General features: G+C 41.1%; 1 protein-coding gene across 10 annotated transcripts in view; it reads left to right on the top strand.

Annotated features, from left to right (window-relative positions):
* Nucleotides 1–20,042, top strand: part of XRRA1 (X-ray radiation resistance associated 1) — a 94,500-nt gene that overhangs the window by 47,948 nt on the left and 26,510 nt on the right. For 9 of the 10 annotated variants that reach the window (XM_081240304.1, XM_081240301.1, XM_081240298.1 and 6 more), the window contains 2 exons: nucleotides 8,290–8,330; nucleotides 11,649–11,774. The exons of the other annotated variant lie outside the window; for it this stretch is intronic. In XM_081240304.1, the coding sequence (XP_081096430.1) occupies nucleotides 8,290–8,330; nucleotides 11,649–11,774 (167 nt within the window). The remainder of the gene's footprint in view (nucleotides 1–8,289; nucleotides 8,331–11,648; nucleotides 11,775–20,042) is intronic. 10 annotated transcript variants of the gene reach the window in all.

Genomic DNA, 20,042 nt, shown 5'->3' with positions numbered 1-20,042 from the left:
TTGATTGTGGTGTCCAGGATAAATCATATACTGGTGATTTTTTATGTGTTGTTGGATTTTGTTTGCTAATATTTTGTTGAGGATTTTTGCATCTGCATTCATCAGAGATATTGGCCTGTAATTTTCTTTTTTGGTAGTGTCTTTGTCTGGTTTTGGTATAAGGATGATGGTGGCTTCATAGAATGACTTTGGGAGTGTTCCCTTTTCTTCAGTCTTTTGGAAGAGTTTGAGAAGGATAGGTATAAGTTCTTCTTTGTATCTTTGGTAGAATTCCCCAGTGAAGCCATCCAGTCCTAAACTTTTGTTTGCAGGGAGTTTTTGTTATTTTTTTTTTAATTACAGATTCTGTTTCACTTCTAGTGATCAGTCTGTTCAGATTGTTTCTTTTTGATTCAGTTTTGGTAGGTTGTATGTTTCTAGAAACTTGTCCATTTCTTTTAAGTTGTCCATTTTGTTGGCATATATGTGTTCATAATATCTTCTTATGAAATTCATATTTCTGTGGAATTGGTTGTTATTTCTGCTCTTTCATTTCTTATTTTGTTTATTTGGGTCCACTCTTCTTGGTGAGCCTGGCCACAGGTTTGTCGATTTTGTTTGTCCTTTCAAAAAACCAGCTCTTGGTTTTATTGATATTTTTTCTATTCTTTTTTTATTTTATTTATTTCCTCTCTGATCTTTGTTATTTTCTTTCTTCTGCTGACTTTAGGTTTTGTTTGTTTTTTTCTAATTCTTTTAGGTTGTAGGTTAGGTTGTCTATTTGGGATTTTTCTTGGTTTTTTTGAGGAAGGCCTGTATTGCTATGAGCTTTCCTCTAAACTGCTTTTGATGCATCCCATAGATTTTGTATGGTTGTGTTTTCATTGTCATTTATCTCGAGATATTTTTTATTTCCTCTTTGATTTTACTGTCGGCCCATTGGTTTTTTAATAGCATGTTGTTTAGTTTCTGTGTAATTGCTTTTTTCTCATTTTTCTTTCTGTGGTTGATTTCTAGTTTCATCCTGTTGTGGTCAGAAAAGATGCTCGAAATAATTTGTATTCTCTTAAATTTGTTGATGCTTGTTTCGTGAACTAATATGTGATTTATCCTGGAGAATGTTCCCTGTGCACTTGAAAAGAATGTGTATTCTGGTTTTTTTGGATGTAGTGTCCTGTAGATATCAATTAAATCTAACTGTCCTATTGTGTCATTTAGGATCTCTGTTGCCTTATTGATTTTCTGTCTGGAAGATCTGTCCATTGATGTAAGTGGGGTGTTCAATTCTCCTACTATTATTGTATTACCATCAATTTCTCCCTTTATGTCTGTTAGTATTTGTTTTATGTATTTAGGTGCTGCTATTTTGGGTGCATATATGTTAACAAGTGTAATATCCTCTTCTTGTTTTTTTTTTTTTTTTTTTTTTTGCGGTACGTGGGCCTCTCACTGCTGTGGCCTCTCCTGTTGTGGAGCACAGGCTCTGGACGCGCAGGCCCAGCAGCCATGGCTCACGGGCCCAGCCGCTCCACGGCATGTGGGATCCTCCCAGACCGGGGCACGAACCTGTGTCCCCTGCATTGGCAGGCGGACTCCCAACCACTGTGCCACCAGGGAAGCCCCCTCTTCTTGTATTGATCCTTTTATCATGATATAGCATCCTTTGTCTTTTTTTATGGCCTTAGTTTTGAAGTCTATTTTGTCTCATATGAGTATTGCTACCCCTGCTTTCTTGTCATTGCATGAGATATCTTTTTCCATCCCCTCACTTTCCATCTGTATGTGTCTTTCACCCTAAAGTGGGTCTCCTGTAGGCAGCATATTGTAGGTTCCTGTTTTATTCTCCAATCTGCCACTCTGTGTCTTTTGATTGGAGCATTTAGTCCATTGACATTTAAAGTAATTATTGATAAGTATGTATCTACTGTCATTTAAAATCTTGTTTTCCAGTCAATTTTGTATTTCTTCTTTGTTCCTTTCTTCTTTTTGTTTTCCTTTTGTGGTTTGATGACTTTCTTTTGTATTATGCTTGAGTTCCTTTCTTTTTAGCTTTTGTGAATCTATTGTATGTTTTGATTTGTGGTTACCCTGGTTTTCAAGTATGTTAATCCATATCTACTTGCTTTAGACTGGTGGTCATATAAGCTCAAACACATTCTAAAAGATCTACGTTTTCTAACTCCCCTCCCCAACATTTCATGACGTTGATGTCCTATTTTACATCTTCATGTTTATCCTTTTGCTGTTCACTGTAGTTATAATTGCTTTCATATAATTTTGTTGGTTTTTTTTAATCTATATACTGGCTTATTTAAGTGATCTTCAGTCCTTTTATATATTTACCTTTTCTATTGTGATTTTCCCTTTCCTATATATTCTTGCTTCTTTTCTGTTTAGAGAAGACCTTACAATATTTCTTTTAAGATATGTTTAGTATTGCTGTATTCTTTTAGTTTTTGCTTATCTGAGAAATTTTTTATTTATTCTTCTATTCTAAATGATAATCTTGCTGGGTAGAGTATCCTAGGTTACAGGTTTTTCCCTTTCAGTACTTTGAATATATTTTGCCGCTCTCTTTTGGCCTGCAAGGTTTCTGTAGAGAAATCAGCTGATGGCCTTATGGGGGTTCCCTTGTAACTGACTTTGTTTTTCACTTGCTGCCTTTAGAATCCTCTCTTTAAATTTTGCCATTTTAGTTATGGTATGTCTTGGAGCAGGTCTGTTGGGGTTCATCTTGTTTGGGACCCTCTGTGCTTCCTATACCTGGATATCTGTTTCCTTCTTTAGGTTTGGGAAGTTTTCAGCCGTAATTTCTTCAAACACATTTTAAATCTCCTTTTTCTTCCTTCTCCTTCTGAGATTCCTATTATGCATATATTGGCATGCTTTATATTATCTCATAGATCTCATATGTTGCTTTCATTTTTTTTTCCATTGTCTTTCTGTCTGCTGTTCTGATTGGGTGGATTGCTGTTATTCTACCTTCCAGATCACTTATTTGTTCTATTGCATTATTTGACCTGCTATTCATCGCCTTTAGCTCAGTTTTCATCTCAGCAGTTGAGTTATCTAATTTTGATTGGCTCCTCTTTATAGTTTCTAGTTCCCTGTTACAGTGATCCACATTTCTATTGATAGCCCTTCTTAATTCCCTCAGCATTTTTATTACCTCCTTTTTGAACTCAGGGTCTGGTAGACTGCAGAGGTCTGTTACATTGTTGTTCTTTCAGGGGATTTCTCTTGTTCTTTTAATTGGGAATAATTCCTCTGCTTTTTCATTTTTCTTGTATATCTCAGACTTTATGAATTTAGGAGAAACAGTTACCTACTGTGGTTTTGAAGGGCTGTTTTCATGTGGGAGCATCCCTGTGTAGCCTGCTTGTGTCCAGTATTTTTGGTATGAGGGCTGTGTTTAGTATGGATGCCTGCCACGTCTTTCCTAAGGGTCAGCTGGCCTTTGTCCCCTTGACAAAGAGGGGGTGCATTTGGCGTTGTGGTGACCAGAGCCTGCACTGGATATTAGGTGGTGCCTCCTCTTTGCTCTTTGGTTGTCTCAGCCCTGTTGGGGGCAGGGTCTGCTCCCCAGCTGTTGGAGTAGAAGCCCCCAGATCCGGTTCTAAGCTGTGGTGTGAGGTAAGCGGGACTGGAGTTCTCCTACTGGGAAAAGAGCCAGTGAGTGTTCTTCCCTAGGAGCTGTCTGCCAGAACGTGTGATTCTATGATGCCACCTGCCACCCTGTGTGAGTGCCCACAAAGATCACTGTTGCTGGCATTGTCCTGAATGGTTGCCTCTGCTTAGGAGCTCCGGTATTCAGCTCAGAGGTCCCTTAGGCACTCATGTGCTCTCACAAAGCCGCTGGCACATAAACCTGCAGGAGCTGTGTCCCCTAAGCCCACAGATAGTCAGCTCAGATGGCCCTCAGGCCTGTGTGTGCAGTCCTGGCCCCCAAACCTGCCAGTGAGAACCCACCAGAGCTGCATCCCAGGCGCCAGCAGTGGGATTGCCGGTAATCAACTCAGACATCCCTCAGGCGTGCACCTGCTCATGGGCCCACCACGTGCACAGAACCTGCGGCGACCAGAGCCGCACCTGCTGTGAGCACGCTGACAATAAGGCTGCTGTGGTGGACCCATGCCCCTCCTTTCCCATGTTGACAGTGGGGCTCCTCTGCTGTACTCACGCTCTGTCCTGCATGTGCCCCCAGTTGTGGGCTGGGCCATGCTCCAGATGCTTTGGGCTGTCTCCGCACAGCCAAACCTAGTCCTTTCCCGGGGTCTCTGAAGCCCAAGTTTCAGCACCCAATACGCACACACCAGCAGGCGCGTGTCTCGGGCTGGGAAATGCAGCAGCATGGCCAGGACCATCTGTGCTGGTCAGTCTCTACACTGTGGGGCTGCAGGCCAGCTCCCACACTCTCCTCTCGGGCCTCTGAATCTCCTTGTCTGTCCTGGCGGACCTCCCAACTGGTGAAGGAGGTTCCCAGGGTAAGGGAAGCTTTCCTCTTTCATAGCTCCCTCCCAAGCATGCAGGTCCCATCCCAATTCCTCTTCTTCTCCCTTTTCCCTTCCTCCTACCTGTTTACATGGGGATCTTTCTTGCAGCTCTGGTTGTGTGAGCTCTTCTGCCAGCTTTTAGTAGGTAATTCTGTGAGAACTGTTGGGGGAGGTGAGCTCCACGTCCCCCTGCTCCACCATCTTGATTGCCTTCTCCATATGTTTTCTATTTACCATGTTTTTTCCTTCTTTTGTGCCTCCTGTGAACACTGAATGAGTTTTCTTATAATTCTACTTTTTCTCTAGTTGTTTAAAGTTATACATCTCATTTCCATTTCAATAGTTACCCTAGACCTTTTAATCCACATATTTAAACTCACCTTTGTCTATCAATACCTAGAATCAACCAAATCCAAGTGTTATCCTTTAATAAGAAAAAAATCTTAATATGTGTTTACCTACTCCACCCTACCCCATCACTTCCCATAAAGTAATAAACACTAATAATGATTTGAGTGGCTTTAATATTTTTTAATTGCACATCAACAATTACACTGAGAGACTGAACTCTTAGTTTTACTTACTTCTGTACTCACCACGGCTGCTCATATCTCAGATCTTCCTCCTTCTTACATTCCCTATTGTGTGTCTGTGTATAACTTAGGAGCAGAGAGTTGATTTAATAATAAAACTCAGGTTGTTAGCACTTTAACCATTAGTCTTTATAAAGCTCCTCTTGCCCTATTTTATTTTTTCTCCTTCATTCTTAATCCCTACCCCCATTTCCCATTTTCATGTAAGTATCTGGTTTTTTTGCTGGGTATATTTTCCTGGATATATGGATGTATCTTGTAAAGTATATATTATTTTGTGTGTAATGTGTTTTTAGTTTATATAATGGTAATATGCTATTGAGCTCATTCTGTTACTTAAGTTTTTTCACTCAGCACTGTTTTTAAGATTGTTCTTATTGCTGTATGCTCATCCAGTTCTTTCCTTTTATCTAATGTATAATATTCCACACTATGCTCTAACCACACTTTAATTCATCTATTTCCTTGCTAATGGACACCTAGGTCGCCTACCTTGTGTATGTTTCTTGCATATACCTCTGTGCCAGAGTTTTTCTGGAATATTTACCTAGGAGTGGTTTTGTTGGATCACAGAATATATGCATATGTAGTTTAAATAAGTGCCACCTGATTGTTCTTCAAAATGGTGGCTCTAGTGTACACTCACACCAGTAGTACATCAGGGTTCCTGTTTCCTTACAACCTTGCCTGCACTTGATATTCCCCAACTTTTTAATTGTTCTAAGTTGTGTTATTTTGTAGATATAAAGTGATATTTCATTGTTTTAATTTCCATTTTTCTAAATATTTGTGATGTTAAGTATTTCTTCATTTACTTAGCCATTTGGTTTTCAACTTCTATGAATTGCTATTTCATATCCCTTGATAGTTTTAATATTTTCAATTTCTTCTTTTATTCTGTCATCACCTATCTGTTTAATTCATCTGTGATGGTAGAGATGACATTTTGAAGAGAAGTTCTTAATTTTGATTTACCTAAATGTATTAGTTTGCTAAGACTGCCGTAACAGAATACCATAGGCTGTTTGTTTTAAACAACAGATATTTATTTTCTCACGGTTCTGGAGGCTAGAAGTCCAAGATCAAGGTGTTGTCAGATTTGGTTTCTTTTGAGGGCTTTCTTCTTGGCTTATACAGCTTCTAGCTGTATCCTCATTTGGTCATCCCTCTGTTTGAATTGTCTACGTCCTAATCTCCTCTTCTTACAAGGAGACCTTTCATATTGAATTAGGGCTATCCTAATGACCTTATTAACCTTAATTACCTCTTTAAAGGTGCTGTTTCCAAATACAGCCACATTCTGTGGTACTAGGGGTTAGGACTTCAACTTATGAATTGTGGGGGGGGGAATGACACAGTTCAGTCCATCACACCAAATCTATACAATTTTATCTTATGGTTTATGCCTTTGGGATCTTGTTTGAGAAGTATCTCCCTTTCTCATAGTCACAAAGATAGTTTCCTATTCTGTATTGCTTTTCATTTTGCTGTTTGAATGATTCTTTCAAAGAGGGTTTGCATAGAGTAGATTTTTCTCAGCCCATAAAATGTCCAAAATTACCTTTATTTTGTTATCATACTTGAATGCTAGTTTGCTGAATAGAGAACCCTAGCCTTAAAATAATTTTTACTGAAAACTTTGAAGATATTACTCCATTGCCTCCTAAATCCATTGCTGCCAATGAGAAGTCTGACACCAATCTGATTCCCATCACTTTGTAGGAAACCTATTTTTGCTCCCTGGAATCTCTTAATATTTCCCTTTTTTCCTTTGGAAATGTGACTAAGATGCATCTGGGTGTGCAGTTCTTTTTTGTTTATCCTGTTAGATACTTCGTATTCTTTCCAAGATGGTTTCCGTCATCTTGGAAAAATTTTCTTTCTTATCCCCTTTCCATTCTCCATTTTATGAATTAGCTCTTCAAATGGGTCTTTTCTTCTGTACAACACATTTATTAAATCTTTTATTTGATTATCATACTTTAAAATTACAAAATTATTAATAGTTTCTCTTCCATAATGACTGATTTTGTTCTAGAATGAAATAGCCTTTTGAATTCCTTAGAGGACACTAATTATTTAAAGTTTTTATTCTTTTGGTTAAATTTTGTTTTTTTCAGATGCTAGTTCTTCTTTTATATTTCATAACTTTCTTTCCTATTGTTAATTTTCCTCAGACATTAGGAAGTGCTTGATTGTGCATCTTTCTCTTGAACAGTCTCCAGTCTGAAACTTAGAATGCATGTTCTGGTTTCTGGAGTTGCTTCCTGTAATTTTGGAGAGGGCCAGGACATGAGTTTGGATAGAGTGCACCTCAGTTCATCTTTCTAGATATGGGGGCTCTCTATCTGCCCAGAAGATCACTGCTTAGCACCTACACTTGTGACCACGGCCCATCTTTCAGCTAACTCCTACTTTGTTCCTTGCACAAACCTTTCCCAAATTCCTTTCAGACCCTTGTCATAGGAGTTGTTTATGCCATGTGATGTTCCACCCATACTATTGCTTATTTCATTTTAATGTAACCTTCTCTGCATAATATCATTAACATGTGGAAGGGATTAGTCAGGGCAAAGGTGAGCAGTTCCTGCACAGGATCCAGTCCCAGCAGATGCTTTGCTTTATTAGGTTGAACTGAGCTCTTTATTGGCTCATCTTAGTCTGATGATCCCAAGAATGAAATCACTCTGCAGCCTCCTCCTTAGTTACTTATCTCTCCTGAATTCACTGTCTTAACACACTCTATTTGTACTAATATAACAAATAGTATTTTCAAATTCTCTGACAGACTATCTTTTATATACATTTTTCTCTTCTAAGACAGTTGGTTTGCCTTCTGACCAATACTGACTGCCCAATAGTTCTGAGGCTCGAAAGAGCTTGCATGTTGCAAAGTCAGGAAGAAGGTCAGTGTGGCTGAAATATAGTGAGTGAGGGGCAGTGTAGCATGAGATAAGATTAGAGAAGTAGGCAGGGGCCAGATCAGGCAGGACCTCAAAAGCCTGGCCAAGGAGTTTGAATTTTTTTCTAAGCGCAAAGGGCTTATTACCTGACACATGTCACAGCTGTTCCTCTTCCCAGTTAGCACTGAAGCTCAGGACCAATGAGTACTACCTCTAGGAGGTATCCTGCTGCATACAGTGGGTGGTAGACCCAGACCCTGGCCTCTCTGGGGGTCAGTTAGTGCTCTCACCAACCTTCATTCTGTTTCTCTTTTATTTCAGAGGTTGTGTTCTCATCTTATCCTGGATTTTCAACCTCAGAGGTAGGAACTGCCTACTTTATATTTGCATCCTTGAGTCAGAACATTAATTTTAATAAACAAAAATAGGTTAATGGAGCAATGAGAGGCATTTACATATATAACACTGAGGAGGCCCATTCACTGAACCGACCATTTTCCAGGCACTATGCTGGCCTATGGAGATGCAGCAGCAGACTCAACAGACAGGTCCCAGACCTCACACTACCCACAGACTAGCTTCCATTGTTCTCAGATGCTGTTCAGTAGTAATGGTTGCTGCCTCACGTGATCAAGCTGCCATTGAAGTGAGGCTGCCACCAGGATGAAGCCCAAAACTCCCTAACAAGAGACCCTGCCCCAAAGCTAGAGTGAAAAAAAACAAAACAAAACAAAAACCCCAAAGCTAGAGTGAACCTGGCCAAACACATCACCATCCGGGGTCTAATTCTTAGTGTCACAGGCCTAGACACTTGATTTTTGTCAGCACAGAAAATTGTCTTTTCTCTCAGGGTAGATGCTCACTAAGCAAGCTCACGAAGACTGACACGGTAATTGAAAATTAATTTATTTATTCATTTATTCATTCATTCATTTATAGTAAGAAGTACCACTATACAGTTAGCCAACCTGCATCCTTGGGACACAACTCAGTATACCTCCTCCCCACACATACAACTGGGTGAGAAATTATATCAATTGCTATATTATTGCCATTTAACAAACCAACACAATTGTTGATTTCAAACAATAGCAATTTATTATTTCTCACAATTATTTGGGTTGGTTAGGTGGTTCTATTGGTGTTTAGCCAAGGCACATGCCTGAAGCTGGCTGGTTAGCTGGGAGCTGGACTCATGGACAGCTGGCACGGCTTGGCATCTTTTGTTGTCTTTTCATCCTGGACTTCTTTACAGCATGGTGGCATCAGGGTTCCAAGAGAGCAAGGCTCTGAAATTCAAACAATGGCATTTTCTGTTGGGCAAAGCAAGTCATAAGGCCAGTATATTCCTGCAGTACAATTCTGATGCTAGTCACCTGGAATTAGCATGCATCACACAAGTTAAGGGCACAGTCCCCAGTAAGACTGCCCTCACTTCAGACACTAGCTGTAAGTTTGAGGGTCCCCAGGCTACTTGACCTACTGGCAATAAATTCTAAAGTTCCAGTGACCCCCTCGGGTTCAAAAATTTGCTAGAACGACTCATAGAACTCAGGAGAGCACTATACTTATAATCGCAGTTTGACTATAAGGGATACAAATCAGAACGAGCCAAATAAAAAGACACATAATGAGGGCTGGGAGGGTTCGAAACACAGAGCCGCTTTGCCCTCTTACTGTGGAATGAGAGTGTGTCACCCTCCCAGCACATCTGATGTGTTCACCAACCAGGAAGCTCACTTGAGCCTCAGTGTCCAGCGCTTTCATTGGAGTTTCATTACATAGCCACAATTGATCGAACCATTGGCCACATGATTGAACTCAGTTTCTAGCCCCTCTCCCTTCCCCAGAGGTCAGGCTGGCTCAAATTCCAATCCTCTGATCACATGGTTGTCTTTATAGTATGGCCAGCTGCCATCCTAAGTCACCTCATTAGCATGAACTCAGCTATGATCCAAGGGTAATGCATAACAAAGATACTCCTATCACTCAGGGTTTTAGAAGGTCAGTGCCAAGAACCCAAGACAAAGACCAGACAAATTCTTTATTATACAGCAGCAGGTCTAGTTTCAAGGGATTAGAGATACAGACTCCACGTCTGAATGGGAGGAGCAGCAGGGTCACATGAGGGCATGCACAAGGGATAGAGGGGCTTGTGGCCACAGAATTAGGTTGCTTAGTGCTCAGATCCCAACTGTGTGGCATCTGAGAATGTAGAGAGTGAGTTGAATGGTTGAAACTTTTAGTGGCCTATCAATGTCAGATACAGCCCCCTCTAAGACAGGGCCCTTTCTGTCCCCAGCGGAGCCAGTCATGCCCTCAGATCAGGACATTCCGGCCCCCTGGACAGGGCTAGATAATCCCCAAGCCTGTCTGGCTTTTTCTTCTCTGTGCTCCAGTCTGACTTGCCCCTTTGGCTCACACAGCCTCGCTCCAGGTAGGGAATTGCACAGTTGAGGAGATACCTTACCAGACTGCCACTACATTCCACTCAGCCTCTTGGAGGTTGCATTTGGATTTCCTTGAGAGGAGAGTTCCCAAGCACCGTCACTGGTTTTTGTTTTACTGTCACTCGTGACTTATCTGTCTCACTTGTGGCTGTACAAGTTGGACCCCAGGAGGGGACAAAAATACTTGGCCAATAGTAGATGCTCCAGGGACTTCCCCAGCGGTCCAGTTGTTAAGACTCTGCCTTCCAGCACAGGAGGCGTGGGTTCGATCCTGTTTGGGGAGCTAAGATCCCGCATTCTGTGGGGTGTGGCCAAAAACTTAAAAATAAATAAATAAATAAATAAATAAATAAATAAAAAGGAATTGCTATTAAAAAAAAAAGTAGGTGCTCCACAAATGGTCATTGAATGAGCAAAGGAAATTTAAGTGACTTGCTCAAGATTACACAGCAATTAATGGAGCTTAGATGAATCTAGTTCATCTGAACCCAGTCATTAGCCCAGCGTCTACCCTGTGATTTCCTTTGGCTCCATCTAACTCAAGGAATCAGTGAGTGAACTGAGTTTGGCATGGTTAATCCAGCGACTTCCATTTTCTACTTGACCAAACATGTTGACCCTAAGGCAGGCTGAGTTGTGCTGAGAGACCATGACGCTGCAAGTGAGCCAGATGCACTGGCCACACCCAGGCCCCACAGCCTGCCTGAAACCGTCCAGGACTTAGCTGTTGTTTTATCTCGGAACGAAGAGCCTCCACTGTAGGATGTGGACTGGCCCATCAGAGCAGGTGTTCAAGGCTCAGGTCACTCCTGCTCTGTCTCCTCACCAGGAAAAGTCCCCTTAACAATGCAAGCTCTGCCCTTTCACCTTCTGGAGAAATTTTAACCCAACTGTATAGAGGGGCAAGTTCAGGATAACCCGCTATAGGGCAGAAAGTGGGAGGTGAGAGCCAAGAGCCTCAGCAGTGGTACACTGCTGTATTGTACTTTGGCTTCAGAGAACTTGAAACTGGAACTTTGGGTACCAGAGAACTAGCTCACCATGTGACATAGGAAACTTGGAGCCAGAACTCTGGGCCCTTGATGACATCCCCCCTTATGACCCTGGATGTCTCTTTTGACCCAGCCTCTCTAGAATGGTCATTCTTTCCACCACACTCCCTAGGAAGGGTCTGTTGGCCCACTTCTTATCACCAGGGCACTTTGACTTTGACTTTCTTTTCCTTCTAAGACAACCAAGGTATGTGCACTTCCTCCCATATTCGAGACTCTTCCTGTGAAGTCACTGAAGGCGAGGAACCAGACGCTGGCCCTGCCCTTCCCAGAGCTGAGGTACCTTAGCCTGGCCTACAACAAGGTGACTCTCTGCTTCTCTACCTCTTTCCTCAGGGGCACAGACGGGAGGGTGGGGTGTGAGCTGCTCTGGCCTGAAAGCCAACCCTCCCATTCCCTTCATCAACGGTATGCAGGCTCAGGAATTCTCAGGGTTGGGGGAAGCAGAGGGCATGCAGGCCAAGGCAGGAGTCCATTCATCCAGTCACAGGTATTGATTTAACACTTAACATGCCAGGCTCTGTGCCAGGCACTGGGGACACAGCTGTGCAAAGAAAGATTCAGCCTCTGAATCTGAAGACTGATACTGGACAAATAATCACAATATAAGACTGCTTAGTGTTATGAAGACATTCACAGTGCTATGAAGTATGTGACAGGGCAGGGGGTCTCACCTAATATTTGGGATCAGGGAACGTTCTCTGCAGAGTGGTGTTTAAGCTGAGATGGGAATCAGTGAGTTTATTGAGGTGAAGACTGAGGGTAGAGTGAAGTGAGAAATGCTCTAGCCTATGGGAACAGCAGATGTAAAGTCCATGGGACAGATTTAACATGTGTTTGTTTTTGTTTTTTAATTAATTAATTAGTTAATTTATGGCTGTGTTGGGTCGTCGTTGCTGCACACGGGCTTTCTTTTAAGTTGCGGCAAGCGGGGGCTACTCTTCATTGCGGTGCGTGGACTTCTCATTGCGGTGGCTTTTCTTGTTGAGGAGCATGGGCTCTAGGTGCACGGGCTTCAGCAGTTGTGACGCATGGGCTCAGTAGTTGTGGCTCGTGGGCTTAGCTGCTCCATGGCATGTGGAATCTTCCCGGACCAGGGCTCAAACCCATGTCCCCTGCATTGGCTGGCGGATTCTTAACCACTGTGCCACCAGGGAAGCCCCCCCTTAACATGTTTTATGTTAACATATTTTTCCAACAGCCATGTCCTATAAAACTTCCAGTAAACCCCACTAATTGAGCCCTACTCAGGTGTGAAATGCAGGCAACTTTTTTTTTTTTTTTTTTTGCGGTACGCGGGCCTCTCACCGCTGTGGCCTCTCCCGTTGCGGAGCACAGGCTCCAGACGCGCAGGCCCAGCGGCCATGGCCCACAGGCCCAGCCGCTCCGCGGCATATGGGATCCTCCCGGACCGGGGCACGAACCCATATCCCCTGCATCGGCAGGCGGACTCCCAACCACTGCGCCACCAGGGAGGCCCAATGCAGGCAACTTTTAAGGTACTCTGCTTACATTCCTTCTGAGGCAAGTGGTTAATACAGCCAAACTTCCCGGGTGTTTTCTTCTAACAGTTATAATTTTAGCTGTAACATTTAGGTCTTTGATCCATTTTGAGTTAATCTTTATATATGGTGCGAGATAGGGGTCTGGCTTCATTCTTTTGTATGTGGATATGCAGTTTTCTCAACACCATTTATTTATTTATTAAAATAAATTTATTTATTTATATTTGGCTGCATTGGATCTTCATTGCTGTGCGCGGGCTTTCTCTAGTGGCAGCGAGCGGGGGCTACTCTTTGTTGTGGCGTGCGGGCTTCTCATTGCAGTGGCTTTTCTTGTTGTGGAGCATGGGCTCTAGGCACGCAGCCTTCAGTAGTTGTGGCTGGCGGGCTCTAGAGCGCAGGCTCAGTAGTTGTGGCGCACGGGCTTAGTTGCTCCACAGCACGTGGGATCTTCCCGGACCAGGGCTCGAACCCGTGTCCCTTACATTGGCAGGCAGATTCTTAACCACTGCACCACCAGGGAAGTCCTTCAACACCATTTATTGAAAAGACTGTTCCTTCCCCATTGAGTGATCTGCTCACCCTCGTTGAAAATCAGTGGATCATAGATGTATTATGGGTCCTTGTTTCATTCTTGAAACTGGTAATTTGTGTCTTTTTATTGATCCAAAATAGTTAGAAGTTATCCCTTTTATTGACTTAAAAAAAACCCACTAAGCTAAGTGCTGGTTTCTTTGGATTTCTCTATAGTCTGTTTTCCATTTCATTGATTTCTGCTCATAACTTTATTTCTGTCCTACTTACTCACAATGAGCTTAATTGGCTCTTCTTTTTCTAGGTTCATAAATAGTATAATATTAGATCATTGATTTAGACCTTTCTTCTTTTTAATATAAGCATGTACAGCTATAAATATCTTCTTTAAGCACTGTTGGAGCTGCATCCTGTAAATTGTGTCTTGATTTTCATTCAATTGAAATATTTTAATTTTTTTATGATTTCTTCTTTGACCCTTGGGTTGCTTAGAAGTGAGTTGTTTTATTTCCAAATATATGGGGATCTTCTAGATAACTTAACATTTGTTGAGTTCTAATTTAATTCTATTGTGGTCAGATAACATAATCTGTAAGATTTCATTCTTCTGAAATTTATATAAACTTATTTTATGGTCCACCCTATATTCTAGCTTGGTGAACGCTCTGTGTGCACTTAGAAAAAAAATGTATATTCTGCAGTTTTGGGGGATAGTGTTCTATAAATATCAACTAAGTTAAGGTGGTTGGTGGTGTCACTCAGATCTTTTATGTACTATTGTTTTATGTGTTCTATTAATTATTGAGAGCAGTATGCTAAAATCTCCAGCCATGATTGTGCATTTGTTTATTTCTCCCTTTAGTTCTGTCAGTTTTTGCTGCGTGTATTTTGAAGCTCTACCCTCGGGTACCTATTCATTTAGAATTTTTATATCTATTTGATGTGTTTATCCTTTTGTTATTGTGACTTGTCTTCCTTTGCCTCTAATAATGCTCCTTGTTTTAATGTCTGTTTTGTCTGATTTTAGTATAGGTGCACAGCTCTCTTACGCTTACTGTCTGCGTGGTGTATCGTTCTTTCCTTTTACTCTCAACCTATTTATAGCTTTGTATTTAAAGTGTATCTCACTGAGACAGCATATAGTTGGTTCTTGCCGGGATGCTGGAGCATTTTCTCAGCATTCCTACTCTATGCTCATCTTGCAGCCTTTTCTGTGTTCCTACACCTCAGGGGGTTTATCTCCACACACTTGTTCCTCCCCCAGCAGTGACTGCTTTTGCTTGTTACTTAGTGCTTGCTAGTCTGGTGGTAGGGTGCCAGTGGGAGGGTCCAACCCCTGTCTTAAGTAGGCCCTGGGTTCCTGTGTCTCAAGGATGGACTCTTCTCAGTGGTCCTACCCCTGTCCCAGCAGTAGGCGACTTCTAATGTAATGGGCCAGGTTGAATCCCTCCCCTACCCCAGGAGTAGCAGGTTTTAATTTTTTCCCTCCCCAGATGCAGGGCCCTGGGCCCAACAGGGTTTGCTGACCTTCCTCAGCAACTTAAGGCTTTTGTTCACTAGGGAGCAGGGTTGGCAGGGCTTCCTGCCTTCCTACAACGGCAGCTGCTCTCCTCCTCCAGGCCTATACCCCAAGGAAGGCTTTCTCCAGTCTCCCTCACTGTGTCCAGTCTTTTGCCTACAAGTGGGCGTGAATTCCCCTTGTGTCTGCAGCTCTCAGGAGTTCTATTCTCCTACTGTAGCCCACACTTGGCCTTTAGCAATTCATTAAAAATTTTAGCTGACTTCTTCTTAAATACTTAAATGCCACTCATCATCTTTTCCTCCCACGTTCTGCCACAGGTGAGCCAGGGTCCGTGTCCCATCCCTCCTTGGAGGTGCCCAACTTTCCTTATATTTCAGGCCACTTGATTGCCCTGAGACCTTAGCTCTCTGTTGGACTCAAGAAAAGTTGTGTAGGTGTAGGTTATTCAGTTTTTGTATTGTTGTTAGGAGGTGAGCAGCAGTCTTTCCTTTTTTCTACATTTCACTTGAGTTTTTAAACATTTTTCTTTATGAGAGTTACCCCCTTACATATATCTTTTTGTCTGTGATCTGTTGTCTACTGCCAGAATGTAGGTTCTTTTGAGAGCTGTGACTTTGTTTTGCTTACAACTATTTCACCATCTTTTCAAATAGCACCTGATACATGTTAGGTGCTCAGTATGTTTGTGAGATGAGTGACTGATGTTCTGATCATGTCAAGGAGTACTCAGGCAACCTGTGTTGAAATTAATATTCAATTTATTAAAGTTAAAAATTTTTAAACCAGCTATGCCTTCAAACAGAACTTACATACATCTAGAATATTCACTTAGAAATCTAGTAATTTTGGGGGCCAAAAGTAAAATAATCACTTTCACTCCACCTTTAACTAATATCTACTTACTTCATAAGTTTGACTATTAAGTTATATTCACCCTAACCCAATGAAAAATTGGGCAGAAATTGCAAGGTGTCATTGGAATCTGTATTTATTTCCAGGGGCATTAAACTCACCTTATAAGGAACAGGCTAACCTGATGGTCAAATTCTGCTTACAATAATCAGCCAGAATCCTAAGCCTGTGTCTTTCAGCTGGGACTTAATTTCACAGAAAATATGACACATGTGCCCTGGGTATCTTTCAACTTTCCACCAGTTTTTTTATATATATATAAATTTATTTATTTATATTTTTGGCTGCGTTGGGTCTTCCTTGCTGCGTGCGGTAGTTGCGGTGAGTGGGGGCTACTCTTCGTTGCAGTGCGCGGGCTTCTCATTGCAGTGGCTTCTTGTTGTGGAGCATGGGCTCTAGGCGTGTGGGTTTCAGTAGTTGTGGCACACGGGCTCAGTAGTTGTGGCTCACGGGCTCTAGAGCACAGGCTCAGTAGTTGTGGCGCACAGGCTTAGTTGCTCCGCGGCATGTGGGATCTTCTCAGACCAGGGCTCGAACCTGTGTCCCCTGCACTGACAGGCAGATTCTTAACCACTTCGCCTTGAAGGAAGTCCCTCCACCAGTTTTAATTGTAACTTTCTTCAACTTTTTAGCTACCTGATTTGGATGGATGTAATTTTGCATCCTGACAAAATTAAATTCTCCATCCCTCATTTTGTGGTGACTGCTTCTTGACTACTTGATTTGCACAAAAGCGACTCTGCACCCTCTTTAACCATCATTATATAGACATTTATCAACACATATTAGGTTTCTTCGTAGATTCATCTTCCTTCCCTCTTTTTCTACAGTCTAGATAAGAAGTCAGCAAAACTTATTCTGTAAAAGAGACAGATAATAAATATATTACTCTGTCACAACTAGTCAACTCTGCCCTTGTAGCACAAAAGGCAATACATAAGTGAATGAGCATGGCAATGTTCTAATGAAACCTTATTAAACAGATAGGGACCCAGATTTTGGCCAACAGGCTATATCTGCTGACCCTGGTTTTTGTATATTCTTTGGCTAAGAGTGATTCTTACATTTTTAAATGGTTGAAAAAATCAAAAGAAGAATAATACTTCATGACCTATGAAAATTATGTGAAATTCAAATTTCAGAGTCCATAAATAAAGTTTTGTTGGAAGAGTCACCACACTTACTTATGAATTGTCTATGGCTGCTTTTATGCTACAACAGCAAAGTTGAGTAGTTGCAACAGAGACCGTATGGCCTGCAAAGCCTAAAACATTTATTATCTGGCCTTTGACAGAAAAGGTTTGCTGACCTCTGGTCTAGATGATCAAATGTCAAAGTCCTTCAAGGCCTACTTTGAGTCCCTCTTCTCTTACTCTGTGTTTTCTCCCGAGGCTGGCTTCACATACCCATTGCCCATGACCAATGCCTCACAAACTTATAACTCCTTTATACACGAGACCAGTGTATCTACTGTCTACTTGAATTTCTACTTGGAGGTCTAAAAGGCACCTCCAAAAACACATATCCAAAGTGAATTAATGATCTTATCAATTCCAAAATGGATGTTCTTCGCTGATTCCATATCGTAGTCAATAGCTGAGTTACTTGAGCTATTGACTCCGTTCAGGTGCTTGAGCCAAAACCTGGTTGTCGTCTTTGATACTTCTCTCTCCTGTACATCCTTCCTCCCCACCCATATCTAATCCAAGTCTTGTCAAATTTAAGTCTCCATATTTCTTTTTTTTATGGAATTATAGTTGATTTACAATATTGTGTTAGTTTCAGGTGTATAGCATAGTGATTCAATATTTTTGCAGATTATATTCCATTATAGGTTATTACAAGACTGAGTATAATTCCCTGTGCTATACAGTATATCCTTGTTGCTTATCTATTTTATATATAATAGTTTATATTTCTTAATCCCATACCCCTAATTTGTCCTTCCCTGCTTCACTCTCTCCTTTGGTAACCACAAGTTTGTTTTCTGTATCTGTGAGTCTGTTTCTGTTTTGTATATACATTCATTTATATTATTTTTTAGATTTCAATATAAGTGATATCATACAGCATTTGTCTTTCTCTGTCTAACTTATTTCACTAAACGTAATATTTTCTAGGTCTATCCATGTTGCTGCAAATGGCATTATTTCATTTTCTTTATAGTTGAGTAATACCGCCAGTTTACATTCCCACCAATAGTATACAAGGGTTCCCTTTTCTCCACATCTTCTCCAACGTTTGTTATTGGTAGACTTTTTTTTAATATTTGTAATTTATTGAATGATTGATTGATTGATTGATTGCTGTGTTGGGTCTTCGTTGCTGCCCGCAGGCTTTCTCTAGTTGCAGTGAGCAGGCGCTACTGTTCATTGTGGTGCACGGGCTTCTCATAGTGGTGGCTTCTCTTGATGCAGAGCATGGGCTCTAGGCATGCGGGCTTCAGTAGTTCTGGCTCACTGGCTCTAGAGTGCAGGCTTAGTAGTTGTGGTGCACGGGCTTAGTTGCTCCGCAGCATGTGGAGTCTTCCCAGACCAGGCTCGAACCTATGTCCCCTGCATTGGCAGGCAGATTCTTAACCACTGTGCCACCGGGGAAGTCCCATGGTAGACTTTTTGATGATAGCCATTCTGACAGATGTAAGGTGATATCTCATTGTGGTTTTGATTTGCATTACTCTATTAGCGATGTTGAGCATATTTCATGTGACTGTTGGCCATCTGTATGTCTTTGGAAAAAGTCTATTCAAATCTTCTGCCCAGTTTTCAATTGGATTATTTGGGTTTTTTTGATAATGAGTTGTATGAGCTGTTTGTATGCTTTAGATATTAACCCCTTGTTAGTTGCATCATTTGCAAATATTTTCCCCCATTCCACAGATTGCCTTTTTGTTTTGTCAGTGGTTTCCTTTGCTATGCAGAAGCTTTTAAGTTTAATTAGGTCCCATCTGTTTATTTTTGCTCTTATTTCTTTTGCCTTAGGAAAGTGATGCAAGAAAATATTGCTATAATTTATGTCAAAGAGTGTTCTATGTTCTCTTCTAGGACTTTTATGATTTCAGGTCTTACATTTAGGTGATTAAACCATTTTGAGTTTATTTTTGTATATGGTGTAAGAGAATGTTCTTTTTTTGGCTGCACTGCGCAGCTTGCAGGATCTTAATTCCCTGACCACGGATTGAACCTGAGCTCTCGGCAGTGAAAGCATGGAGTCCTAAACACTGGACTGCCAGGGAGTTCCCAAGAGAATGTTCTAATATATATATATTTTTTTACATGTAGCTGTCCAGTTTTCCAAGCACCACTTACTGAGGAGACTGTCTTTTTTCCATTTATATTCTTGCCTCCTTTGTCGTAGATTAATTGACCGTAGGTGTGTGGCTTTATTTCTCAGCTTTTTATTCTGTTCCATTGATGTATGTGTCTGTTTTTGTGTCAACACCATGCCATTTTTGATTACTATAGCTTTATACTATAGTCTGAAGTCTGGGAGGGTTATACCTCCAGCTTTGTTCTTTTTCCTCTGGACTGCTTTGACAATTCTGGGTCTTTTGTGATTCCATATACATTTTAGTATTATTTCTTCTAGTTCTCTGAAAAAAGTAATGGGTATTTTGATAGCAATTGCATTAAATCTGTAGATTGCTTTGGGTAGTATGGCCATTTTAACAATATTAAAACCTTCCTATCCTCCAGCATGGGATATCTTTCCATTTCATTGAATCATCTTTAATTTCCTTCATTGATGTTTTACAGTTTTCCAAATACAGGCTTTCACTTCCTTGGATAAGTTTATTCCTAGGTATTTTTTGGATGTGATTAAAAAAATTTTTTTAATTAAAATATAGTTGCTGTACAATATTATATAAGTTACAGGTGTACAATACAGTGATTCATCATTTTTAAAGGTTGTACTCCATTTATAATTACTATAAAGTAATGTCTGTATTCCCTGTGTTGTACAATACATCCTTGTAACTTATTTTATACCTAATAGTTTGTACATCTTTCTTCTCTACACCTATATTGCCCCTTTCCCCTTCCCTTTCCCCATTGGTCACCACTAGTTTGTTTTCTATATCTGTAAGTCTGCTTCTTTCTTA

This window comes from Mesoplodon bidens (assembly GCF_964165515.1).
Source record: "Mesoplodon bidens genome assembly, chromosome: 7".
NCBI lineage: Eukaryota > Metazoa > Chordata > Mammalia > Artiodactyla > Ziphiidae > Mesoplodon > Mesoplodon bidens.
This window is presented reverse-complemented; position numbering and strand designations above follow the sequence as displayed.